We start from the raw sequence: 27,721 nt of genomic DNA on the forward strand, positions 1-27,721 counted from the left end.
GACTCAGGAAGCTGTTGACAGCTACCTCTGGGGAAGAAAACTTCAAGTTAAACCTTTTTATACAAAAAACCCTTTTTACCTTGAGTAAAAATGACTCACCTAAATAAATAAAAACCCCATACCACAGAAACAGGACTGGCCTCATTGTAGGCAGAGCCTCCATTCCCATCCTGTCTCAAGCCGGCCGAGCTGCTTCTAACAGTTGACAACAAATGTGGACCAATGATTTTCTCAGTCATCGTTTTTATTAATTGGCTTTATAGGCTAAAGTGCATAGTAAAGACAAAAAAGGATATGCATACATAGGAAAAGGACATTTTTCTCACCAACATTAGAAAGACCTGAGATGCCTAAGTGTCTGTTCTAGGAACAATGGACTGAGGGAAAATGTATGCAGGCAGCAGGCCTGGGGGCTGGCTTCTGGCATGGGTCTGGGGCCTGCAGAAGCTGCTGGCATGCTAACCCTGCCCAGGCAAAAGCTGTAATAGTGTTGGGACAAAGGGTTGCACTTTTGATAGCTGCTGCTGGTACCAAATATAAGTTTCATTCCATTCAGGGCCTTGGGGAACCAGCACTGCTACGGAATGTCTCCTGCAGACAAAGAAACCTCCACCATCTCAAAGTGCCAGTCACAGGAGAGGGTATAGGGGGAATCACTCCTTAAGTTAGCCTGGGCCCACTGCATAAGCCCCAGCTGTGGGTAGCCACGCCTTTCCCACTCTCAGTGAATATGTAACTGGGTCAGGGTTAGTCACTGAAGTCTTTGTCTTATCACATGCCTCCGTCTCCGGGAGTGAGGGTGCCCAAGGAGGAGGGTGGTAGGGATTTTTGTGCTCCTTGAAAGGATAAGCAGTTCATAAACAACTCCTCTGGACCTCTGTTTATTAGAATTAAAGTTAGTCTACAAGTTAGGGCCTGGCCATTAGAATTGAGTCTGCTTCACTGAGTTTGTACTCTGCCCCCGGAGCACTCAGAAAAAACATCTGACTGAGTCAGGACCCAGAGATACCGGTAGGCAGCCCAAGGTGGAAGCCCCAAACGTGCTCCAGGGAGCCCTTCCACTAACTTGCAGGAGAAAAAGAGAAGAAATCTGTTAACTTCGCTCTCAGTTCTGGAGGTAAAGTGCTTATTCTAGCGCAGGGAAAATCTAGAAACAAATGTGGGCAACCCCTAAAAGTGGATCCTTAAATAGGTGCTAAGACTAAAGGACAATAATAAAAAACAAACTTCGGTTCCTTCATGAGGGAGCCGATCCCAGCCCGGAGGTGGCTAGGCACAAGGCAGCAGTGTGCCATCTTCCTACATCATCCTCTGGATCTCCTCAAAGTTCATCAGGTTGTTGGCCGTGTCCGACCAGGCTGCGTGCTGGGCTCCGTCCATCTCAGAAGCAAGCTGATTGCTCCTTTCCAGGGTATGATTTATGCCCCCAATCACCTCCTTACAGTCAGGACACATGCCCCTCTGCATGGCTCCCCCACAATCGCTAATCACGTAGATGTGGCCATTGGGGCACTTGAACCAGTGGCCACGAGGAAAACCCATAGCACTGACTATCTGCACTCGTTCTTCCTCTGAGATGCCCAGGCCAGAGCAAGGAAGGATGTTTTTCAGAGCTTCCATCTTTTTCTGCACAAGCTCTTCATCCTCTTGGGTGAACTTACTTGTTTTCTCAAGGATCTTCCGGACACTGTAGACCTCTTCCGCTGTGCTACCTTTCATCTTCCCCTCTGCTATCTTGCAGCGGGACAGGAGGCTGACCAGGTATGTGAGCCTCTGGATTTCACTTTGGAGGTCATCCAGTTCCTGCCTGGTAAAGCTCAAACGCTTCTTGGCTAGCCACTTATGGACCTGTTCTAGTCGAATCCCCACTCTCTCCTGCTCTGAGACCTTTACCTTTTTCAGAGAATCCCATAAGCCAGCCAAGTGGTCATAGAAGCTGATGTAATTCTCGACAAGGCCCAGGTCCTTCACAGACAGATTTTTCTGGTCCAGCTTCTCCTTCAACATCACAAAATCTTCAGGAAGCAGCTGATGGAGGAGGCTCTTGCTTTCCAGTAGAGCCTTAAGTCGTTCCTGGCTGGTTGCAATTTCCCCTGCTGAGCCCTGAATCTTCTCCTTGACAATTTCAATCTCTTCCAGCCGCTGTTTGATGCTGGTTCCGTACCGCAGGTTTTTACGGATGGGCACCTGGCAGACAGGGCACACCTTCAACCTGATGGCAACTTCGTCATCCTTCTGCTCATTCATGTAGCGGTCCAGGGCTTGCACCTCAAAGATGTGGCTGCAGTCTTCTAGCTGCACAAAGCGGGCGTCAGGCTCATCCTCAAAGCCAAAGAAGATCTGGGTGACTTCTTCCTGGTGGCAGACCCGGCACTTCTTGGGGCACGGCTCCCCACACAAGCCAATGCAGGGGTGGCCACAAGCCAGCAGCTTAGTACAAGGCACGTAGCACGGGGGTCGGTTGCAGGGTTCAGAGCAGAGTTTGGTGCACTGGTAGTGCTGGCAGCGCCAGACACAGGGTTCAACGCAGGGGCTGCACAGTTCCCCACACTTCTTCTTGCACTGACTGTGGACACAGCGGTTCTGGCAGGTCCGCTGGCAGGGTGGGCACTCGCCAATGCATGGCTCCTGGCACTTGTGTGAGCAGATGAGCAGGCGCTGGCAGGGCTGCTGACAGCGCTCGTGAAAGCGCCCTTCGAAGCAGCTGTGGCAGGAGCCAGGGCAAGGATGCCCGCAGTCCAAGACAGTGCCACACTTGGTGGTGCATTTGACTGGCAGGTCATACATGAGGTCCTGCACATTACCACATTTCACCTGCTGGCTGTGCCCACACTTGAGTTTCACGGTGACCATTTCCGAACATAACCGCACACAGTCTTCACCACAGGGGTGGCTGCACCTGTGCCCGCATTTCAGAACCTTGGGGCAAGGCTCTTGGCAGCAAAAATCTGACTCAGGCATGGAACAAGGAACCATCTGTTCGTGGCCGCACCGAAGAATGATTTTGCGCACCTTCACCTGACAAGGCTGACACTCCTGGAAGCAAACCAGAGGGCACCGGTGCCCGTCCTGGCAGATGACCTTCTGGCATGGCTTCATACACTGGAACTCCTTGTGTGAGGAATCATAGGGGTGGCAGGCACGGGTGCAGACGTGTCCACAGCCCAGCCGGAACTCACAGGGTAGGCTGCAGCCTCCTTCGGGCACCTTTTGGAAATCAGAAGCTTTGGATACCAGGGTGTGGGTGTCGGGATGGTTCTGGCAGCACAGTCGGAGCGTGCGGCCTATCTGATTGTTCTCTCGAAGAGTATGGATGATCTTGCTCCACAAGGGGACCTTGGCCAGCATCTGCATGTTTCCAATACAGTACATCCCCTTCTTGGCACGGGACAAGGCCACACAGATGCGGTTGGATATCTGGAGAAAACCCACCTTGCCTTCCTCGTTGCTCCGCACTAATGAGAGGAGGATGATGTCATTCTCTTCTCCCTGGTATTTGTCAACCACATGGACCTTGACCCCAGCAAATGTCTTGGCTGGCATGAGTTTGCGCAGGCAGAAGAGCTGCCCAGTATAGGTGGTGAGGATGGTGATCTGGGAGGGCAGGTACTCCTGGCACAGGAAGTACTTGCACAGTTCTACCACAAAGCGAGCCTCATGCTGGTTCTGGTGGCTTTTGCCTTCTTGGATTTCCTGTTCAGGAAAGTTGTGTTCCACAAAGAAAAGGTTGGAAGAGACCCCCTAGAAAGTACAATACATGATATGTTAGGAGGCTCACTCGTGCAGTTTCTTCTATCTTCACATGTACTGGCCATTGACCCTATTCCAGGGAGAGAACCGTGCAAGGCTTTCTGTATATTTTGTACCACAACCTTTAATTTTGGAGTAATTCAGCACGTGCTTTTGGGACCATGGTAAGTCGGGAAATGGATAATGAACTTGCCTATTTTAGTTTTCAATACATTTGTTTGATAGAAATATTTAAAACACCCATCCACCATCCAACTATTATAGTCCAGGAAACAAGCAGCAGCTATGATGATGAAGATGGTGAGAGGAGGTAACTTACATCACTCCACTGTGCTGACCGCTTTACACACATTATCTCCCTCAAAACAATAATGAGAGGAGGCAGCAACCGTTATTCTCACTATACAGAAGACCCTGACATTCGGAAATGGTATTACTTGCTGAAAAGTTACAAAGCTACTAAGTGGCAGAGCTGGGATTCAAACACCCACGTCTGTCTCAACTTCTGTATTATCTCTCCCCTTAATCACAAGCTTTTAAGAAAGGTGTCTCTAGGGGAGCCTGGGTGACTCAGTGGGTAGAGCCTCTGCCTTCGGCTCGGGTCATGATCTCAGGGTCCTGGGACCAAGCCCTGCATCAGGCTCTCTGCTTGGCGGGCAGCCTGCTTCCCCCTCTCTCTCTCTCTGCCTCTCTGCCTACCTGTGATCTCTGTCTGTCAAATAAAATAAAATCTTAAAAAAAATTTTTTTTTTTAATTTTTTAAAAAGGTGCCTCTAGGGGTGCCTGGGTGGCTCAGTCAGTTAAGTGTCTGCCTTGGCTTGGGTCATAATCCCAGCTCCTGGGATCAAGTCCCGAATTAGGCTCCCTGCTCAGCAGAGAGCCTGCTTCTCCCTCCTCCTCTCCCCCTGCTCGTGCTCATGCTCTCGCTCTCTCAAATAAAATCTTAAGAAAAAAAAAGAAACAAACAAAAAAAACGGACTCTAGTCCCTTCTGAAAACCCTTTTCCATCCTAAGGAAATACAGCCCTCTAGGTTGCTGACAGCATCACAAAAACATCAGGTAGGGCAGACTCACCTTTATCTTCTCATATTTGAGAACAGAGGGATGATTCTCCAGATCTTGGTAAATGTAAGGGGTCAAAAGCCGGGCAATTTCCGGGCGCATGCGGTGCTGAAACAAGAATGCGTGTCATTAGAAACGCGGCCAGAGAACAGTTTTCCAAAGACCAGGCTGCTGGTGGAAAATCTGGAGGTAACGTGAAAATAGAGAGAAAAAAAAGAGAACGCTTTAAAAAAAAAAGAAAGAAAAGAAAAGAGAGAATGCAATCAGCTCCTTTGTCCAACACAAACTCAACGCTGGTGATCTCGTGGTATTTTGGAACAGAAAAGAAAAGAAGTCTGACAGTCACCACATTACTAAACCGGTTTTACTTACTTACTTATTTACTTACTTACTTACTTATTTAGTTTTTAAACCAGTTTTATTTTATTTCATTTATTTTTTTAAACTAGTTTTATTTTTATGAGACCTTCCTTACTGGCAGTTGGCAGGCTCCCAGGAGACTTCTCCTGGACATTTGGTAGATAATAATAGAAGTCCAGCTTCTCACCTGGTAATTCAGACGGACAAAGGGAATGTTTACTTTCACCAGCCGTTCAAAGAGGGAAACCTCAAGGTTGAAATTCTTGGCTAGATCATACACATTGGCACTGGGGCGCAGCTGAGAAAAGAAACAAGTCTGAGAACTCTGTATTGACATATTTTGTCCATCCATCTACCCACCAACCCACTCACCCATCAAAATGCTTTTTAAGGGGCAGATGGGTGGCTCAATTATTAAGTGTCTACCTTTGGCTTAGGTCACAATCCCAGGGTCCTGGGACTGAGCCCCAAGTTGGGCTCCCTGCTCTGTGGGAAGCCTACTTCTACCTCTCACAAACCCCCTGCTTGTGTTCTCTCTCTCACTGTCTCTCTGTCAAATAAATAAAATCTTTAAAAAAAAAAAAAAGTTTTTTAAGTGCCTTACATGCGCCACGCACTGCTCTAAGTACTGACAAGCTAAGGATAAAGAGCCACAAGGGCCAAAAAGGCAAGAAATAAGGGTGATGTGACAGAGTGTCCAGGGGTGGGAGTTCCTTTAAATAGGCCTCTCTGAAGAGTGACCTCTGAGATGATGCCAGCATGGAGGAAGCTGCCTTTCATGTGAAAAGCCAGCCATGAGAGGAAGCGGGAAGGAGGGCAGGAGTGGGAACACGGTGGGCAAATGAGATGGTGACAGGAGAAGTCAGAGAAGCAGGCTGAACCTGAGAATATTTGCTTCTGCAGAGGCCACTTTAAGAAGCCTGATTTTTACATGAAGTTCATGCAAATCACTGGAGGGTCTTAAGGTGTAGAGTGACGTGATCTGATTAACTTTTTTTTTTTTAATTTGGTGGCTCTTTTATAAAGAATGGATTAGAGGAAGATAAAAATGGAAGTAGGGGAATAAGGAGCATACTGTTTGAAGAGTCCACTTAAAAGACCACTGTAGATTACAGAAGTAGCAAAGGGAACAGTTAAATGAACGACCCTGCCTCTGAAATACATCCAAATCCAAGAGCACCTGCTATTACACTGAGTGCGGAAGGTGAGAGGAGCAATCACACAAAGCTACAAAGCTTGCGGACTGGTGAAGCAAAGAGGCCAGCATCTTCCATCTGAGTGCACCCCCAGTCCTCTCTTTCCACCTCCTAGGGGCTCCTGACCTACCTGCTGGTGGTCCCCAATCAGGATGAGGTGCTGGCAAGCCTTGCTCAGCGTGGCAATGGTGTGGGCCTCAAGGACTTCAGCAGCCTCTTCCACAATGACAATCCGAGGCTCCACCTTCTGCAGAATCTGACGGTATTTGGCAGCACCTGGGGTGGAGAGAAAGGCGGCCCCTGAGCTCGGGCACTGTGCCCTGTGGCGACTGAGCCCTCCCACCTACCCAGGGCTGTGCTGACCACTGAATGAGAGAACAAGGGCTGCTGGCTGGTCTCCAGAGCATCACACCCACGTGGGTCACTGCTGGGGTTCCGAATGCAGGAGCCAAGCGGGAACACATCCCCATCGGTCGCCTACACGCAGCTTGCTTTAGGAGCTTCTCGTGGCCTTTTCCCTCTAACCTGCTACAGAAGCTCCTCTTTACCTGTCCTAGATAGTCCGACAGGAGCCTGGCGCTAGGAGTGAATGGCTGGGTCAGGTTGAGCTCCTCACACCTTCTCACCTGTGGTTGTCATTCCCACAACCTGGGCATCTTTCAGGATGTGCAGGTCTTCCTGGAGCCTCAGCTCCGCCATCCTCTCTGCTGACGTGCGGTACTGGCGCTCATAGTTGAGGATCTTTCGGCGGGTGTCGGCCTGGTACATCTGTAGCCACAGCCTGGAGAATGTGAAGAAGGGGAGAGAGGAAGATGTGTGCTCTTTGAGAAGGTGGAGGAACCCCCTTCAGTGTGTATGAAGTGGAACTTAGACTGTTGAGGAGCTTACAGACCACAGAGAGAGAGAGGAAGGAGAGACCCAGGTTTACAGGGACCCAAGAGTCCAACATGCCCGACAGAAAGACGTGCAGAGACATGTACATAGGTGACCAGGAGCTAAGGAGGGGAGTAGGATAAAGAACAGACGTTACCTACTGAGAAGAGAGTAAGGGACTTCAAAAAGCTTCCAAGAATTTCTCTCAAATTCTCCCTGCCCCATTCTTGAGTCCCTTCCCCTAATTCTTCAGTCTTGGTTTACAAGTAAAACAGATTGCGTCACTAACTCACTAACTATTCTGCTGTAAAATGTTCCAACGGCTTTTCAATACACTTCGAAAAGTGGCTTCTGATAATTCAGGCTCCTCATCTTTGCCCCATGAGGCCCTGTGGTCAGGCCCCTGCCCACCTCTCTGACCTCACTTTCCATTTCTCTGAGCCACAGCCATGCTGGCTGCCTTCTTTCCATTTCTCAAATGGTCATATTCCTTCCCAGGTCAACGCCTTATGCATATGGTCTCCATGACTTCATCTGCTCCCCATTTCTTGCTGACCTTGCTAATGTCTACTAATCCCTCAGATCTTGCCTCCAATGTCACTTTCCTAGACACCTCAGACCAGCTCAGACCCCATGTTAATATTCTTAGTACTCCTTGCTTCTTTCTTTCTTAGTGTTCATGACTACTTGTAACTATTTGTGCAACTAATTTGTTTCCCTGGACAACTTTAAGTTCCATAAGGGTAGAGCTGAATGTATGTTTTATCCCATGGCTGTGACCCTAGCACTCAGCTCAGTGGGGCATGCAACCAATCATCAGTTAACACTATTGAAAGTCGTGGTGAAGCAATGGGGGGTCATGTTCCAGAACAGCAAAAGAACCCTGTGGGGAAATCACATGAGCTGGCTGGGGGAGGGCATGGGGAGCAGGCAACATACCTATAGAGCTGCCACCGAGAATTCAGGTCCAGCTGCCAAACATCCTGGATCTCACTGGCCTCAGCCTCAGTCATGGTGTTCAGTTTGCGAAGTTCAACCTTCACTTTCTTCTTCATTTTCTTTTTCTGGCTGCGCTGGGTCTATGGACATCAATACCAGCCAGGGTTACCATCTGAGCAGAGGTGGGCCCAATTCTAAGACCAAGGTGGGGGCCAGAGCACATTAAAAAAGGAGGTGCCCCCTCGGAAGAACTTTGAATGTCTCTCACTCTCCCAACTCCAGTGAAAAGTGGCTAAACGAGGGCTCTGGAGATAGTCTGCCTGGGTTCAAAGCCCCATCTACCTTTTACTACGTTGTGGGCCTCTGTGTACCTCAGCATCCCCTTCTATAAAATGAGAAGAATAATGGTACATCTTCATAGGGCTGCTGAACTGACTGAAGAAATAAATACATGGAAAGCACTTTGGAACGCTGCTGACGATAGGTACCACTGACTGTCTGTTGACCACATTCTATTTCTCATTCCTATAACACTCGTCCTGAAAGTAGCAGACATGAATCTTTCTTGTCAAATGCTGTACAAGGGCCTGCTAAGATGGTCTTAACGCCATCAAAGTACCATCAACAAGTAGGTGAAAGGCACCATTTAGTAGAAAGTGCTCTCCCCGGCTCTGTACTAAGACTGAGGCCATGAGCCTTTAGAAGGACTGGCATGAAAGATGACTGTCACAGTGTTCTGTATCTCCCCCCACTTCAAAACCAAACAAATCAACTCCTCCTAAGGCCATGTGGCAGAGAGACGCCCAATCCGTAATTCCACGTACCGGGATCAGACTTCATCCAGCATGTACAGTGATGCTGACCTGAACTAGAAGATCAGGTTCAAAGCTAGCAGACCAGTGATAACTACATCCAAAGTTGCCTTTGAAGGTCCCTTAAATCATCAGTGGAGGTCTGAAAATGTCATTTTGAGTATCCAGTCCTCTACTGTCATAGCAAAGCATGGTAAATTCTGAGGACGAATTGGGTTCTACCAAAGGAAGTACCAGAAGAAAAGTCTAGGTGTTCACACACCATTCTGGCTTAAAGAGAAACATCAAATTCCAGGGTGAATGAAGGATGAGATTCCATCCAGCCTGTATAGCTTGCTTCATTCTGCTTTACTTGAATTCTCTGAAGTCTTAATGTATTGTTCATAGGCTTATCTGTACTTGAGAAGATAATGTCCACAAAAGCACCAAGCACTGAGATCCTAAGTGACTGATCTGACCCACACGTGAAGGATTTTTCCCGAAGTTCAAGAGAACTATTGGCTTCCTGTTTTTCTAAGTTGGAATTTCTTGACAAGGACCCTCTGAAACACCAGAATTTTTATACTCTTGGGAACTGGACCCACCTTATACTATGGCTAGGCTGTAAAAGGGGGAAATTAAGTTAACTGTGAGGACAAAGTGAATACAATGCTGTAACAGAAGTAGGTGAAAATGAGAGGCTGCAGTTCTAACCAGAACAGACGTTCTCAGACCTGTTTCAGAGGAGTTTAACCCCCGCCCACCTGGCAGGAGTAAGTGAACTCCCATTCCCCATTCTGTTAGGGATTCCAGAGGACACGAGCAAGTGAGTTTACCTCCCACTCTCCTGCAGCTTGCTCCTGCCCAGCTGTTGTTCCGGGGCCATAGTTGTCTAGCCTCATGGCCAGAAGCACTTTAGCCAACTCGTGGACTGCCCCACTCTCTTCCTTCTTCCGCCGCCGGGGCCTCACCACCTCTTCCTCCTCAATCACCCGGTCTGCTTGAATTAGGTCAGCCTCCTCTGCAATCTCTATCAATGAACCCTCCTCTTCCCCTTCTTCTTCTTCCTCTTCCCCTTCTGCCTGGGCTAGGAGGAAAGCAGGCAGGACAGTGGTGAAACGCTTCAAGCCAAAAAATAGCAGAAGGCACTAAGAAGAGCTCAGATGCATGAAGACATTCTCAAGGGGGTTAAGCGGTTACCTCTAGCTGGCCAAACTGGGAGAAATCAGGGAGGGAGACTTAGGTACTTTTTCATGGTATTTGTAAATACCGTATAAATGTATCCCCCCACTTTTTTAAGATTTTATTTACTTACTTAAGAGTGAGTGAGAGAGAGAAGGAGCAGGGGTAGGGACAGAAGGAGAGGGAGAAGCAGATTCCCTATTGAGCAAGAAGCTGGACACGGGGCTTGATCCCAGGACTCTGGGATCATGATCTGAGCTGAAGGCAGAGGCTTAACTGACTAAGCCACCCAGGTACCCCGAAATGTATCCCTTTTTAAGAAAGATTTTACTTATGTCAAATATACAAAAGAGAGGTATGCAATGTAAATGGACAATTTAAAAGATAATAAAATTTGATAAAATGAGCATCCAGGTACCTCATACCCAATTTAAGAGGAAAAATCAGCCATTTCTTGAAGACCCTTGTGGGCCTGTCTAATCTGAATTTTACTGCTCCTATCTTGCCCCCTACCTTTCTTTTTTAAAATAACTTTACTACATTTATAATGTATACACACCTCTAAATAATACATCCTCTAGTTTTGGCTTTGTTTTCTCTCTCTCTCTCTCTCTTTTTTTTTTTTTTACTTTTTTGAGCTCTATACCAAAGGAGTAATATCGTATATATTTTCCTACAGCTTGCTCTTTCCATTCAGCCTATTTTTGAGAGACTCATACGTTGCCATATACACTGTGACTCACTCCTTTTCACTGTTGTACAGTATTTTATGATCTGAATGGATAGTATTTCATCCATCCATTGTATAAATGTTGATGAACATTTGAGTTCCTTCTATTTGAGTTTTTCTATTATTATGAAGTGGTTTCGCCAATTAATATCCCCATTAGCAGAGTTCCTACTGCTCTATATTCTCATCAGTGTGGGGTTACAGCAAACTTAAATTTTTGCCAATCTGGTGTATAACAGCATCTCATTGTGGTTTTAGTTCCTCTTATTTCTAATGAGCATTCTTTGTTTACTGACCATCAGAATTTCCTATTTTGTAAAAACAAAATCTTGCCATTTCCAACGATGTGGATGGAACTAGAGGGTATTATGCTAAACGAAATAAGTCAATCAGAGAAAGACAATTATCCTATGATCTCTCTGATATGATTTGAGAGGCAGGCTGGGGGGTCGTGGGGAGTAGGGAGGGAAAAAAATTAAACAAGATGGGTTCAGGAGGGAGATAAACCGTAAGAGACTCTTAATCTCAGGAAACAAACTGAGGGTTGCTGGGGGGTAGGGGGGAGGGATAGGGTGGCTGGGTGATGGACACTGGGGATGGTATGTGCTAAGGTGAGTGCTATGAACTGTGTAAGACTGATGATTCACAGACCTGTACCCCTGAAGCAAATACATTATATGTTAATTTTAAAAAATTAAAAAAAAAAAAAAAAAAAAAAAGAATGTCCTATTTTGTGATGTGTGAGTAAAATATGTTTTATCTATTTTCCTATCAAGCTATTACTTGCCCCTCTCTGACCGATTATAGCTCTTTATACATCCTAGGTATTACTTTTGAGTTTTACTCTCTGGTCTTTACCATATTGCACCTTGAGATGTGGTTCTAGGTAGATATGCACTCTTACCTGTATTTTCAGGTCCCACTGGAGCAACATTTTGGGTGAAGGAACCAACACCCAGGCCCAGCCACTCCAGCATCATGGATTGCTTCCAGACCTGGAAGCAAATCCACTCGCTATCCTGAGGAAGGAATAATTATCAGTCATGAGAATTCTATGACAGAGTAAAGGAAAGGTTTCTGTGAAGGACCAAAAGTAGTTCCCTTAAAATTTAGAGGCGATAGTTTGGAAAGCCTTGGGCAACCGGATCATTAAACATGTCTTGCCTAAAATTTAAAAATAAAAATTTCCTCTCTAGATAAAATCAGGACCTATGGCAATGAGCCTGCATTCGAAAAAGGCAACAAATGGCTGGAAGTGGACTGCCACCACTTCTTTTCCAGTCTGTCAAGCCCTCTCTTCCCAGTGTCTCATATTTAGCCTGCTTTAGTCATTTATGGATCCTGACTGACCCCTTCAGGCTTCTGGGTTTGTAACCCTAGAAGTCACCAACTCATTGATAAGAGAGTTACCATTTCACTGGGTTCCTGACCAGCCAATTTACAGAAATCACGTCAGTTAGTTCTTAGAATATCCCTTGAACGCAGGCGTTATTATTACCCATTTAACTGCTGGGAGACCTGAGGGTCACACTGGCCAAGGCACACAGTCAATTTGTATGACTTAGGTTTGCTGACTTCAAGGCTCTCTAGATGTACTATGTTGCCTTGTTACGATTTTGTTTTACTTAACAATCACTTAGAGCACACTAATTATGTTAAGTGGTTTACAAATATTAACTTGCTTATCCAAATAATGTTCCCGTAAGAATTACATTGATCTCTAAGAAACCGCCATTTTTGCAAGTCAAATTTACAAATATTAGCAATTTCATATGGCTCAACTTAATGTTATCATCATCCCCACTCTATAAAAGAGGAAATGGGCACAGAAAATTTAAGTAACCTGCCTAGAGCAAAACGAGAATTCATATCCAGCAAGCCGGCTCTCAAGTCTTGCTCCTGACTACCATACTCAGCCACCTCTCCTCATGAAAAAGTACTTCTCACATTATGGCAGCATCAGATCAAAACAGCTAAAGCTCTGGATGGCTGCTTCTGCTGGAGACTCGCTCCAAGTCCTGAGGCAAGAGAGATGCTTAGAACCCACAGGATGACCTACCTGTGCTGGTCCATTCATCAGGCTTTTCCAATGCTGGGGAGAGATGTATTTCTCCAGGTGCTGTTCCCGTAATACACCGCGCATGGTGCACTCCAGGGTCTGGGCCCCTTCGTGCAGCTCTTGCTCTGACTCTTTCATTTGTGTCACAATCTGCCAAGAACAGGGAGAAAGAAATGAGGAAGAAGTACCATCATCTCCTAAACTCAGTTCCTTTAGTGAGAGAAAACAAAGCTAAGACAGGAACAGCAAGAAGAGAGAATAAATAAATAGACCAGTCAACAAACCAACTCCCAACAACATTATTGTGGTCTCAAAACCAAAGGATTACAATCTAAAATGTCTAAAAGACTCTTAACTATCAGTAAGAAAAGGAAATAATACAGCAGAAAAACAGGCCAAGGATACTGTTGCAGACACTTCTTTTTCTTGGTAATAGGAACTGAGAGGCTTTTTTTTTTTTTGGAACTGAGAGTTTTGTTGGGCTACACTGCTGTCCAGCTAGAAGATGGGCTGTAAGCAAGGGCAGCTGGTGGTTTGGGGAAGTGGCCTTAAAAGGTCCTGGCAGGGGCTGTTGGGGGGGTTGGGGGGCTTTCTGTCCTTTTTCCACCTTGACTATGAGGGCAAAGGTCACACCACGGGACCAGCAGAGTAGACTGTTGGAAGGAATCTTTGTCCTTCGCCACTCTGCGGAGTGCCTCCCTGTCATCTCTGGACTGCGTACCCGGGCAGACACTGCTCTCTAGCACATTTCCACCTTGAACTATTTCAGATAGCCCAAGCCAGAACTCACACTCATGTAGGCCCTCCGGAGGTGCATGGGGAGGCTACGGCGGAACTCCCGCTTATTCCTCAGCTCCCTCAGCGTGAACTGCTTCAGGATTTCACTGTTGCTCCTTCCACCTACCCGTACGATGCTGGTCTTCTGACACTTGTAGATGCCTGTGGGGCAGGGCAGAACACAGCAGAGGTGAGACAAGCTATGCTGGATTCTCTCAGGAGAGACCTCTGTGTGTTTGGGATGCTGTCACAGATGCTCCCTTAGGGAACAAACTGGGGCCTACAGGACTCTACCCCAGAGATGAAATGACCTGCAGAGCAGTAGTGTGATGCTTAAGAACACAGGGTTTAGAATCAGACAACTGGGGACCCAAAGTTTGATTTCACCACTGTGGCTATATAAACTAGGGTAAGTTTCTTGCACTCCAGTCCTTCATCTGTGACTTGAAGACAAGAAATACTTTCCTTACAGGGTATGGTCTGAACAAATGAGAGTGCAGCTGTATAGCTCCCAGGCAGGTCCTGGCACAAGGTAAGCACTTAGCAAATGTTCTCTATTATTCACTCTACAGGCTGTTGCTGATCGGTCACCATGTGCCATGCATGTGCTAGGTTCTCAAGATACAGCAGGTAAAACACAGACTCAGTTCTTAATTTGTTCTCATGTCTCACGGTCTGGCAGAGAAGATTACACATTACACAGTTTATCATAATAGCAGTAAGTACAGTACAGACTATAAGCCCACGATGCTGTAAGTATCTAACAGGGTACATTACCTAGTTCAGGTGGGGTAGTGATCTAATTCTTGAGGATCTAATATTTAAACAGATCCCAAGACTAAAAAAGATTTACTCTAGGTTAAAGGAAGATATAGATTAGAAAATAATATTATAAGCAAAATGAAAAACATGTACTTATTCATTAACACAATTAGTATTTTTTTGAGTACCGAGTATGTGCCAGAATCTGTGAATATATCAAGAAACGGGAACAATCTCATAGTGTTTAAAGCCTAGGGTAAAAACATAGACAATAAATTGTTACATACATAATAAGTTTCTGAAGAAAAAAATACAAAAGGAGACTTAACCTTGTCTGGGGGCCACTGGGAAAGTCTACCTAGAGAGATATTTAAGGTGACACCTGAAGAATGAGTTGGAGCCAACCAAGCTAGATGAGGTCACCATGGCGAGAGAGGAAAAGAGAAAAAGTGAGGGGGGAATAGCATGGTCCAAGGGAGAAGCTGGAGGAATTGAAGACAACTGGTGTTGCTGGACTAAGGGAGAACAAGGGAAGAGGTAGGAGATAATGTTCAGAGTTAGGCTACAGCAGACCACACACAGCACTGCAGGTCATGGAAAGGACTATGGACTCAGTTCAAAGACAATAAAAAGCTACTGAAGTTGCCAACAGTTCAATGATAAATGTCTTGATAGAGGACAATTTTGCCTAGACTTACCTTCCAGAAACTGGTCCAAAGCATGATTAGTATAACACACAACTAAGATGGGGAATTTCTGGACACTAATTTGCCAGACAGGCTCATTGGTTAGAAGCGCCTGAACAATTTTTAGACCCACGTAGGTTTTGCCTAAAAAAACAGGGAAAAAGGAGAGTTAAAAAAAAAATTAAAAGACTTCCTAGAAGGAACAGTTAATTATTTACAGCAAATCATTATTTAAAAAAATTTGAGGGGCGCCTGGGTGGCTCAGTGGGTTAAGCCACTGCCTTCGGCTCAGGTCATGATCCCAGGGTCCTGGGATCGAGTCCCGCGTCAGGCTCGCTGCTCAGCAGGAAGCCTGCTTCCCTTCCTCTCTCTCTGCCTGCCTCTCTGCCTACTTGTGATCTCTCTCTGTCAAATAAATAAATAAAATCTTTAAAAAAATTTGAAGTCCTACAGTGAGATGGTTTAAAATCCAAGGAGCACAAATGGGTATATTACAAAAAGCTCCCACACTCTTCTGCCCCCAGCCACCCAGTTTCTCTCGGAAGCAGCCAATATTACCAGTTTCTCATGTCACTTTCTAGAATTAGTCATTCTATGGAAATGCAAACAAATAAGAATATAGTCTTTCTCTAGCCTTCCCTTTTTTTTTAAATGGAAACAGTTGCAGACTATTTTCACTATTCCACATCTGGCTTTTTTCACTTAATGTACCTTGGAGATAGTTCTCTATCAGCACATAAAAAGAATCCCCCTCCCCTCTCTCTTTTTTCACAGCTCTAAGATATTTTTTCACAATTGTAAGGTATTTTTTTAGCCAGTACCCTCATGCAACAAATTATTTAGAAATGCTTTCTATATATCACAGTAGACTTGCCTTTGTGATAGGAGGAGAAAACTCACAGAAATCAACATTGAAGTTAGAGTTAGGGACTCATTAGTAAATGGCCAATAATTAAGTCTATAAACAGATAAATTCTTACTCTCTGTCAGGCTGAGAAGGTAGCTACTGTCTTCAAAAAACTCAGAGTAAGTGAGGATGCAATATAAGATAATTAAAGACTTCAGTAGAGCAGGATAAATAACAATTTCTTCCTTCTGTTTTTCCTTAAATAGTAAGTATTAACTACCTAATATGCATCAGGCACTGGGATAGGTGCAAGAAATAAATAGTGAGCAAAAACCACCACAGTTCTTGGGGTGCCTGGGTGGCTCAGTCAGTTAAGTGTCTGCTTTCGTTCAGCTCAGGTCATGATCCCAGGGTTCTGGGATTGAGCCCTACATCAGGCTCCCTGCTCAGTGGGGAGCCTTCTTCTCCCTCTCCCCCTGCTGTTCTCCTGGCTTGTGCTCTCTTTCTCTGTCAAATAAATAAATAAAATCTTAAAAAAAAAAAAAAAGGTAACATAAAATCAGGGGCACCTTGATGGCTCAGTAAATTGGGCATCTGACTCGGTTTTGGCTTGGGTTCTGATCTCAGGGTTGTGGGACTGAGCCCCGAGTTGGGCTCTGTGCTTGGGTGGAGTCTGCTTGTCCCTCTCCCTCTGCTTGTTCTCTCTCTCTCTAAAATAAGTAAGTTTTAAAAATTAAAAAAATATCAAATACAAATTAATATAGCCTTTAATGAAGCAAAGGTCATGCATCTTCCTGAGTCTGACCCCATGGTGTCTTCTCTAACCTTGTGATTTTTATTACTATGCATACCAACGGATGTCCACCGGAAGGAAGGTCACCATGAACAGCTACTTCATAGGTAAGTCTAATGCCCATTTTAGGAGAATGTCTCTAATCAAGATACTCTAGAAACCTACAGTCAAGCAAGCCTCTCTTGCCTATCTCATAGGGCAGATGTCATATGCTCTGAAAAACTCTTACCTGTTCCAGGAGGTCCTTGAATAATAGCCAGTTCCCTCGTGAGAGCAAATTGCAAGGCTTCCATTTGGGAGTCATCCAGCTTCAAGGCTTCTTTTGAGGGCCACTGACTGGGGTCTAAGACGTTCACTCGTTGATGTCTCAAGCCCTCAGCATTCCTCAGAGATTCTCCAGTGGCCGAGGGATTCTTTATTAGGGGAGTGAAATCATATCTGCCCCCCATTAGCAAGTACCGTGGCTCCTTCACATAAGAGTCACACTCCACAATGTTCCTCTGGAAGGGAACGTCTTCCTCCTGGACCTCCTGGAGTCCTTCCAGGACATGCCTATAGGCCTCAAAGTATGCAGTTGTCTCCACCATGAGGAAAGAGTCCGAGGGCTGGACCTCTGCTAGCAACTGTTGGCTCTGCTCATTGAAGGACAGCTGGACAATACCTCGGCACAGATCTTCCTGCTCCCGGTTAGACACAGTGGCAAAAAGAAATGTTTCAAAGTTGTCCTTGGACATGCACACCAAAGATCCATAGAGCAATCGCTTGGAATTCTGCCAGCGGACAAATTTGAGCGGTTTTGTGTCAAATTGCACCTTATAGACAATGCCTGATGATGAGCACACGGGGGTGATAATCCTGGTATCAAAGTAGATTCGGATGTCATCAAACTTTCTCTTCCTCAGGCCTTGGTCTTCAAAGCTTTGGAGAAGTTCCAAAATGCCTTCTCGTAGGGGTCTAACAAAATCTTCTCTTAAGAGTCGGAAATGGGTATCCAGATAGATAGCAGTACTATCATACTTTCCAGTAATGATGTTGGGACGCAGGAATGGCCTCTCATCCAAGTGCACTTCATTGTAAGTAGGGTAAATGGGCATGGTCCTGTAGCTCTCAATATGGTCTTCTGCCTCAGGCTGCACCAACGTGTAGGTGTCCACTCGTAAAGTGCCCTCTCGCCTCTTTTCCTGCAGATGTTCAATGATGGTCTGCACCTTTTCCAGGTTCTTCTCTGTCTCTTCTTCTATGTCAACCCCAGAGGCTCTCAAGGCATTCAGAGAAGCTGGCAGGAGGGAAATGAGCATGGAAGTTTCCTGCACAGAGCTGGCAGGGAAGACACTTACAAGATCCTGGAGGAGGGAGATGATGTTGCTTATGTGTTCTGGATACTGGTTTCGAATATCAGAGATGGGTTCGGTGATCATCCCTACCACGTAATTTGGCAGGCAGACTTTGAGGAATTTGGAGTTCTTCAATATGCCCAGGACATGGAGAACGCTCTGGCGGTCCATTTTAGAACTGCAAGCCTTCCGAAGAACCTGGCAGATGAGCTCAAGGAAATTGGATTTCATAACAGAATGAGACAGGAGCTCTTTCAGCCCTACACTTGTGGCAAGAGTGATGACCACTTCAGAAGGGTCTTTCTGCAGAAGATTTTCTAGGAACTTGTAGCCGAGTTTCTTCACCTGCTGTGGCTGTTCTGAAGGCTTTTGGTGGGGGGTCCACCACTGTTGGAAGTTTTCATCAGACCATGGTGGTCTGTGATTCCTTCCCTCCTGGTTGCCATTTCTCCGCCTAGCATCATTTTCCTGACCACGTCTTTGGCCTCGAGGTTCATCACTGGTATGCCCCTCATGGTTTCTCCTTCCCTGGTGTGGGTTCCTGCCCATAGCCCCAAACCTTTCTTCTCTTTGCCGTACAGGAACAGCATGGTTGGTCGCCCTCGGCTGCCTTCCCGGCTGGTTGGCTCCTCCTCTGAGAGCACTGGCTGGTGGGTTATTAGCCTGATTTCTAGCTCTTGGTGGTAATTCTCCATCCACAGGCCCTAAAGACAATGAGAATATTGGATAAGCACAAAAATGAAGGTGCAAGGAAATCTAATAGGACAATAATGGAAGACCTTCATTTTCGAAAATAACTAAGGAACTTATTTTCTTTGCAAAGAAAGTTTCCTATGAAGTCATGTAATAAGTGTAAAACAGATTACTATGGTTGCTATATATATCATGAAAACATTGTTTTTCAGAAGGTGCAAAATGGAAAAAGAATAAACATTGGTTGGGGCACCTGACTGGCTTAGGTGAAAAGCATACAACTCTTGATCTTGGGGTCCTGAGTTCAAGCCTCATGCTGGACGTAGAGATTATTTAAATAAATAAAACTTACAAACATGTAGCCTAATACATGCTAGAAAACAAATACTTGCAGTATCTCATCTAGTCCTCACAAGCTATGATTATTTTAGAGGGTCAAAAAGATTAGCTCATTGCTTCTAGTTTTTTGCAATACCAAATGACTGCCAAAGCCTGAGTTCCAAAGCCAAACAGATCTGGTCCAAATCTTGTCCTCGATACTTCCTCACTATATAACCTTGGCCAAGTGGCATAATTTTTCTAAGCCTAAGTATCTACGTGGGTGTAAAGATTAAATATTTATAAGATGCTTAGTAGAGTACCTAACACATAAAAAGTTCTCATTAATGTTATTACTAGCAGCACTAGTAATACTTTTCTATTGGGAATACCCTCCTAACTTCTAGAGTCACTGGTTCTACCACTAAACAATTATGTCACAGGCGACAGAGGCATCAAGTGGGATAAAAGGACAAGAGAAATGCTTCTTGAAATTTGTCCAGCATCAGACGGCAAAGTGGATGATGGGGCTTCCTTTAGCAAAATGTTTTTGAGCTAATTAGTATGTTGGAAAGGAAACTGAAAAATGAAACTGAACTTTTGTTTTAGGAAACTCAAAAACGAAACTTAAGTTTTTCCTCCCTTTTGAAGCACAAGTTCATCCACATAGCATTATCTACTACCAATCCCAGACAAGAAGTTGTTGGGGGAGGGAGGAGATACACCCAATCCACACATGAAAGTTAACAACACCCTGTGGATGAAGCTGAACTTGTTTTCCTTAATCTGCCACATATTTCTTAAGTAACTTGGGCAACGTACCCAAGCCCAGTTTTTTTTCACTTCCATTTCCTATAAAATTGATGGAGCTGACCCAACTTAAGAGAATTACTTGGAGATTTTATTTTTTATTTATTTTTTAGAAAATATTTTATTTATTCATTTGACAGAAAGAGACATCAAGAGAGGGAGCACAAGCAGGGGGAGTGTGAAAGGGAGAACCAAGCTTCCTGCTGATCAGGGAGCCCGATGTGGGGCTCGTTCCCAGGACCTTGAGGTCATGACCTGAGCCAGAGGCAGACGCTTAATGACTGAGCCACCCAGGCGCCCCATACTTGGAGATTTTAAAAACAAATAAGATTGTATACAATGATATGAAGATAAAAATGTTATGAACGCACATCACAGTCAAGATGATCATACCATTTCATGACATCAGATGCTAAATCCATTTTTGTACACTTTTTGTTTTGTACTTTGTAGAGAAAATCTTATTGTGACAACACAAAGGACAGGGCCGAAGGCAGCAGCTTTAACCCACTGAGCCACCGAGGCGCCCCACAAAGGAACATTTGATAAAATATAAATACTGTATTACTGAAACCTAAATTCTATAAGTGTTACTTTCTTATTTACTTTTCAAAGTCAAAATATCAGAAAAAAGTCCTCCTTCTACTATTTTGATCTGAAAGACCTGATGTTTTAAAGAATGAAAAATTGTGCTGTTTCTCATTCTTTCAACATTCATGCAGCTAATAAAATAAAATTCAACAATTCTTTCTCATTTGTTTCACAGCTAAACTCGGTGACATACTATAAACTTAGGGAAAAGCAAGAATCCATTTGGTTTTGTTTTAGAAAGTTCTAAAGAAACAATCATCATAACAGTAGTGATGCTTTCAGAACTAACTGCTTTGGTGACTAGGGTTCTAGACACATGCTATCACATACATATCCACTAACATGTATGGATGTTAAGAATCTTACATGTGGCTGGTCTGATTAAAATGTGTAAAGCAACATGCAGCACCTGGGTGGCTCAGTGGGTTAAGTCTCTGCTTTCGGCTCAGGTTATGATCTCAGGGTCCTGGGATCAAGCCCCGAATCGGGCTCTCTGCTCAGCAAGGAGCCTGCTTCCCTCTCTCTTTCTGCCTGCTGCTCTGCCTACTTGTGATCTCTCTGTCAAATAAACAAATAAAATCTTTAAAAAAAAAAAAAAAAGATGTGTAAAACAACATACGTAACTTTGAAGACTTGATACCAAAAATAGGGTAAATATCTCATTTCTTTATACTGATACCACCTTAAGATGATACTATTTAAGTATTTGGGGGAATAGGTAAAAATACTGAAATTAATAAAGTTCTATAATAATAAAATACATGTATTCAATTATTACAATAAAATGACATTATTTGGATATACTCATTTAAATAGGTATTAAATTTTATTACATTAGTGTTAAATTTCAAAAACGCATTTCATCTGTTTCTTTTTGCTTTTTTTTAATGATGCTACTAGAAAATTAAAAACTACATTTTTGGCTTGATTATGTTTTTTTTCTATTGGGTGGTATTGCTCTAAATCAGCGTTATTTCCAATTCAGACACCTTACACTACCTTTGTTAAAGTGAACTGTACCCATTCATCAGCTCCCTTAGGGAAAGGAGAGGCTATTTTTTTGAGTCATTCATGCTATGGCTAAGGAATAAGCCATTCTTTACTGGAGAGATGCTGTCAGTCTTAGGTGGGCCTACTCATTCATACAGAACTCAATTTCCTTCCCATTAGGTAGAAAATCTTGCTCACCTCTGTGATTAGTATAGGGATTCCTGGGATTCCTTGGCCTGGCCTCCAAGCAAGGTCTTCTGTCCTCCATGTCTGAATTACATGAATTCCTTCACGTTCCCGTTACTTTCAGTTATCTGTAAATCTGCACAGATTGAGAGAGATCAGAGCCCTTGAAATACCGTATCTAGCAGAAAAAAACCCAAAATAGCATCAAGCCAGTCCTTCTGCCTCTACATCTTAATGATCTATTAACTAAGAGTTAAATACGGATTTAATCATGGGTGTGAGTGTTCAACTCTGTGAATGCCCAAATATGATATAAAATGTTAAATTCACAATTTAGATGATTTCAAACTCCCCTTTCCCTTTATCCCTGCACTTCACTGGGGCAGGAGTTCATCAATTCCCATTTAAAACTACTGTTTGGTTTATGCCTTTGGCCAAGTACTTAACCAGTTGCTAGGTTTCACTTTCCTCTCCCATAAAGCAGACAAATATTGTTTCCAGGACAGAAAACAGTACGTTTTTGTTAATCCAAAAACCATGTATTCACCACCCCACCCAGCATTTATATTACACAGTACTCTGTAGCTTACCGAATTCTATAGTTTGTAAATAATTAGTGAGCAGTTATCCCTTATCCTATTCTTTGGAATGCAGCCAAACTGATTAAGCCCTCTATTCTACTGAATCAAGAGAAGGAAATTACATGTTTCAATAACCAGAGGCTTAGCCTCTACAGGACGCTGTTTCCCCCAGACCAGCTAGAAATCTTTAGTTCTTTCCCTCTCCTCTTTCTTCTACCTTAAAGGTTTTTGACAGTGATCCTATAAGAGGACGAGGAAGCCCCTTTAAGGGAACTTCTCAGTGCAACTCACACACATCACATGAGCTGGGGCTAGGGAAAGAGTGGGTGACTCAGAGCCCTCAGCAAAGGGATTTTTGAGACTGTCCCTCTCACTGAGTTTTAAAATATTCATAGTTGGAAACTGTGAATAGATTTGGCAATATATGAGGAATAGCTTTTATCCCCATCAGAAAAGGAGTCCGTTTCCTTCCTGCTGGGAATATTGTGGGTGAATCTCTTTCCCCATCACATCAAACCTAGCTAGCTCTCAAGTGCAGATTCAGTATTTCGGGTCTTCTCCCGCCGCCCTTAATTTAAAAAAAAAAAAAAAAAAATTCTGAGGAGAAAATGCCTTCTTTCTCTTGCTGAAAACACTGAAACAGAAACTCAGAAATTTTCTGGGGTAAAAGAAATGGGAAAAAAAAAACAAAAAAGAAAGCAAAGGGAGGAGCAAAGAGAACAGGAAATGCCATGAAATAAAGCAGACTAAAGTGGGTTTCTTTGGGAGTCAAGGCCTAAAAGGGTAGGAAGAAGAAAATCAGTGATGGTCAAGCTAGTAGACGGGTCAAATCAGAGGAGAATGGTAATTACCAAGGGGGGGTGTGTGTGGAAGAGACTGAAATGCGAGGCCAGGGGTCCGTATGGCGGTGGGGCGGGGGGCGGGGGGGGGGGTTCTGCAGGGTCCCAAGAAGGTACTAGAAAGAAGGATGGAGGAATCACGGGCACCCAGGAGCCCAGGGGGTCCTGATGGACGTATTAGGGGGTCCAGGAGGAGTCAGGGTCGTGCGGTGGCACGAAAAAGGTGCTATGGCTAGGCTGGGCCGGGAATGGCAGAGGAGGTAGGGGGGCCTCCAGAAGAAGAGGGTCGGGGTGAGCTCAGCTAGGGGGGTCCTGAAAGGGATGGGGAACGCAGGTACTGAGGGTTAAAGCTGGGGGTGAAGGAGGCGATGGCAGGTAAGGACCGAGGAAGATGAAGGGGGCGGATGGGGCAGAAAGTGAGGGCAGAGATGGGGGTAGAGGGCAGAACTAACTGAGGGAGTCGGAGGCAGAGGCGGCGATGGGGGGGCGCCAAGAGGATAACGCGGCTGTGAGGGGGGCACCCGGGACTCTGAGGTGGATGATGGGGAGACGGGGCAACGAGGGGGTGGCGGGGTACTGAGGCGGCGGCGGGGATGCTGAGGCGGGTACGGGGCGCGGGGGACTGAAGAGGACGCCGGGGAGAAGCGGCGGCAGAGGCAGTGGCGGGCGGCGCAGGCGCCGGGGGTCGCGGCGGGCAGAAGCAGGTGCGGGGCTAGGGCGCGGGTCGGGGGTCACTCACCCGGCTCCCACAAATCTTCTCGCGGCCGCCTCCGCCGCCGCGAATGAGGCTCGGGTTCGGGCCCAGGGAGGTCCGCGGCCCCACCCGGCGCAGCGCACTTTCGGTTTCCTTTCCCCGCAGACACTGGGCGGGGCGAGGGGCCGGGCGGGCGGCCGGGAGGCGGAGGAGGGAGGTGGGGGAGGAGGAGGGGACCTCGGGGCTGCTAGCGAGGGGGCCGGGCTCTGTGGCACTGCCCGCGCGGCTGATCGGCCGGCTGGCGTCACCTAGCTCCCCCCGGCGGCGGGACCGGCGGGCTCGGGTGGACGCGGCTGAGGGGAGGGGCTTTCGGGGGGAGGGTTAACAGTGCCCAAGGCCGTCGCAGGCCTCAGTCCGCCCCGGAGGAGGGGGAACCCGGCAGGCGGCTTAGTGCGTGCGAAGCGCGACATGGCGGCGAGGCCGACGAGCCCCGGTGGCCCCGAGTGTACGGCGAAGGGGGCGGGGCTAGAGCGGCCTTGACAACCATTAGATCGCCTGGGGCCGGGCGGCTCGGAAACTACATTTCCCAGAGGGCCCCCGCGTGCCGCGGGACGGAAGGGGAAGCTCCTCGAGTGCAGTGCGCAGGCGCGAGAGCTTCCCCTGGTTATATAAGAGAAGTCTGGGGTTCTTTTCTTTCTTTTGCGTCTTCGGCTCGCTCGCTTTTACGTCCTCTCGGCTGCGCTTCATCCGTTGTGGTGCGGGCCCGGCAACCCGCGTTTGCTGCTGTATGTGGTGAGTGGAGACACTGCTGTTCGTCTTTCAAGATCTCTGTTCCTCCTTTTCCCTCTGGCTCCCTCTGCTCTGACCCTAAATAGGCGTCGGGGAAACCAGTTAGAACTGGAAAAATCCGCGCCTCCGTGCGGACCTGGTCCTTGGCCGGTGTAAATGATGATTTCGCTTTTTTCCCCATCAGATCGACAATGCTGATGTCTTTGAACATTGGCCAGTTAGTTCTGATCACACCGGCCTCAGGAGGCCCCGCCATGTTCCGATCCCAACCGTGAGAAGATGGCGATGGGTACCTTTCTTTGTTGGTTCGCAGGTCGGCGCGATCGGAGGGTACAGAATGGATCCCAGAGGAGGGGGTCGCTGCTGGGCCTTCAAGAGAGCCCCCCGTAGAGCTCTGCAGCCTTTCGTCTCCTGATCTCCGGCGTAAGCATTTGTATCCTGGCCTGTCGTAGGAAACGCGTGGTCTGGGAGCCTCTTCGTGTGCTGGGCAAACTTGGAAAAGAATGGAGATTCAGCCTTAGCTAATTTTACTTGTAAGTAAGGTGCGCAGGACACTTCATTTTATCACGGTTCTAACGTATCTTTTAGACTAAGGTGAAAACAGATTTAGGAAAAAGAATTCCTCAAGGTGGGAAAATCTCTTTAAAGTGAATAGATATTGATTCTTTAAAGGTCTCTTGAATGCTCCTGAAAACACATTTTTGGATCCCGTTTCTTCCCATGTGAGGCCTTTTTTTGATAGACCGTTTTCTTGAGCATACTGTACGTTTCCAAGCAGAGGCTGGCGGCGCGGGCAGGTGGAGGAAAGAATTTGCTAGAGGCAGAACAAGAGATGTTCTTTGGTTAAACTGCCAGGAGGCATAGCTGGGGGCTGTAGTGAAGGGGGAAGGCGAGAAGGGATGGGAATGAATGGAATTTTCCTTTTTTGGTACCTGTGCTCAGTTTTAAGTAGCTCATATCCGTCATCTAGGGCTTACAGGTATTTTGAGGTGGGTCACCGAAAGGGCTTGTTTGCCTTCAACCAGGTGGTTACTGTGGGCCCAGGTAAGTTCATTCCGGTTTCCATTGCTTGAACCTACTGCTTAAAAGTGGCCTCTACAAAGGAGAATATATATATATTTTTTTTAAGATTTTATTTATTTGACAGAGATCACAAGTAGGCAGAGAGGCAGGCAGAGAGCGAGGAGGAAGCAGGCTCCCTGCCGAGCAGAGAGCCCCATATGGGGCTCCATCCCAGAACCCTGAGATCACGACCTGAGCTGAAGGCAGAGGCTTAACCCAGTGAGCCACCCAGGCGCCCAAGGAGAATATTTTAGCTAAAAATTTTTAAAGTACTCTACACCCAATCTGGGGCTCAAACTCCCAACCTAGAGATCAAGAGTCACATGCTCTACCGACCCAGCCATCCAGGCACCCCACATGAGGATTTTTTTTTTTTTTTTAAATTTGTGTTTTTGGTTGACCCAACCACCAATTCTCAGCTGTGTACCATTTTAATTTGCTTGAGTCCAGGAATGGCACCTTAAGGGCAGGACTTATTGGGGGACAGATTTGTCATCAAACTGGTGTCAGAGTGTTCCTGTAAGTCGGGTTTTTGGTGATGGCATTTTGCGTTAAAATCTAACACCTGAGAACAGGAGCTTTTCCTACTGGCATATATGATGACTGAACTTTTTTCCCCAACAGATCGACCATGTTGATCTAACTTTCCTAAGCCAGTTTCTGTCTGATATGCCAACTTGAGTAGCTCCTTCGTCCCTCACTTCCCTTGAGCATCTAGCTGATGGGAGCTCATGTTTGTTTTTTCATTTTAGAGTTACTGTTGGCGGAAAGCAGACTTCGAGTAGACCAGGAATGAGATGTTGGTAAGTGATGTCCATGTGGCTGAATAGACGGGATCTGGAAAATAGGAGAGATAACAACTCCTATTTTGAAGTTTATTTAAGTAATCTCTACAGCCAGCGTGAAGCTCGAATTCCTGTCCCCAAGATCAAGAATCACATGCTCTTCGGAGCCAGCCAGGCAGCATCCTATTTTAAATACGGGACTGTCTGTGCCCGGTGTTCTGCTCTAACTCAAATTTGGCCATCGCAATTGATGACATAACTTTTTTCCCCATCAGATCGACCATGTTGATCGAACTGAACCTTTAGCCAGTGTTTTGTCTGATGCATTGGCCCCAGAGATAACTTCTCTGTTTTCTGCTTACCGCTAACTTGTGCTGTGTGTGTGTGTTTTAAGTGTTTTTAAGTGGCGTTTGGGCTTGGTTGGTTTTCTCCCCACCAGGAATCAGGTTCCTTACCTTGTTGGACCTGCTAACTTTCTACAGGTCAGGAGCCCTGTGAGCCACAGGACAGTACGTAGATGCAGCCTGATGAGCTTGGTTCATTCTGACCTGTAGCAGGTGAGGTTTCTGCAAATGGCATTATCTAAGTATCCACCCTCTTTAAAGGTGATTAAACGTTCCCCCATAGAGGTACTGAGTTTGCCTGCTGGGGAGTAACCTGGGAACCCACTTCTCAAGTGGTGGTAAAACAGGAGGGGAAAATTAAGACAAAGAGTAGGATGTATCGGTACCACCCATATCCCAAACAAGTAGCTTTTTACATAAGAATTAAATACTGATTATAATTTTTTTTTAAAGGAATTTCTCAACTATGGAGCTGGACTCCAAGTCTTGGAAAAGATTGATCCTGTGCTTCCCTGAGAAAGAGTGATAGTTCTGGTTGAATCTGTCTCAAAAAGGTTTTGTGTAACCTGAGGATTGTCTAGAGGCCTGTGCCCATTTTGGAGAATCCGGGATTATGGTTAAACTTGGTAAAAATTTTTAGCTTTTATCATTCCTATCTGGATGAGAAAATAAAATTCTTAAAACAAAAATGCTCTTGTGTTTGATTAATGGAGGTAAACATTGAACCATGGATAATCAGTAGCAATCGTGTCTACAGGGGTCAAACTCCAGGGGCAGAGAAAAAGGAGGGCTGATCGCACACTTGTACATTCTGCAGGCATTTCTAAACAGGTACACTAAAGCACAGGTCCAGTGATTTGTGAGATCCGTGTATATGATTAGGGCTATACTTGATTTA

General features: G+C 45.8%; 1 protein-coding gene, 1 long non-coding RNA gene and 3 other non-coding genes across 5 annotated transcripts; 4 read left to right on the top strand and 1 right to left on the bottom strand.

Moving 5' to 3' along the window:
• Nucleotides 1-226: 226 nt before the first annotated feature.
• Nucleotides 227-24,386, bottom strand: ZNFX1 (zinc finger NFX1-type containing 1). Its single transcript, XM_047746017.1, has 14 exons — nt 23,889-24,386; nt 21,742-21,865; nt 17,037-18,845; nt 15,180-15,311; nt 13,733-13,881; nt 12,943-13,092; nt 11,788-11,902; nt 9,808-10,058; nt 8,181-8,320; nt 6,995-7,149; nt 6,499-6,644; nt 5,360-5,470; nt 4,825-4,920; nt 227-3,741 (listed from the first exon to the last, which is right to left on the bottom strand). The coding sequence occupies exons 2-14, from the start codon at nt 21,809-21,811 to the stop codon at nt 1,300-1,302; spliced, it is 5,766 nt and encodes a 1,921-aa protein (XP_047601973.1). The 5' UTR covers nt 21,812-21,865; nt 23,889-24,386; the 3' UTR covers nt 227-1,299.
• A 123-nt stretch (nt 24,387-24,509) lies between these two features.
• On the top strand, nt 24,510-27,512 carry LOC125109235 (uncharacterized). The gene is made up of 5 exons (XR_007130157.1): nt 24,510-24,635; nt 24,946-25,165; nt 26,447-26,497; nt 26,962-27,036; nt 27,277-27,512. It is a non-coding gene; the product is annotated as an uncharacterized LOC125109235 (long non-coding RNA).
• Nucleotides 24,779-24,870, top strand: LOC125110192 (small nucleolar SNORD12/SNORD106). The gene has a single exon (XR_007130514.1). It is a non-coding gene; the product is annotated as a small nucleolar SNORD12/SNORD106 (small nucleolar RNA).
• LOC125110193 (small nucleolar SNORD12/SNORD106) lies at nt 26,281-26,371 on the top strand. The gene has a single exon (XR_007130515.1). It is a non-coding gene; the product is annotated as a small nucleolar SNORD12/SNORD106 (small nucleolar RNA).
• On the top strand, nt 26,717-26,810 carry LOC125110194 (small nucleolar SNORD12/SNORD106). Its single transcript, XR_007130516.1, has one exon. It is a non-coding gene; the product is annotated as a small nucleolar SNORD12/SNORD106 (small nucleolar RNA).
• Nucleotides 27,513-27,721: the final 209 nt, after the last annotated feature.

Source organism: Lutra lutra, chromosome 9, assembly GCF_902655055.1.
Source record: "Lutra lutra chromosome 9, mLutLut1.2, whole genome shotgun sequence".
NCBI classification, from domain to species: domain Eukaryota; kingdom Metazoa; phylum Chordata; class Mammalia; order Carnivora; family Mustelidae; genus Lutra; species Lutra lutra.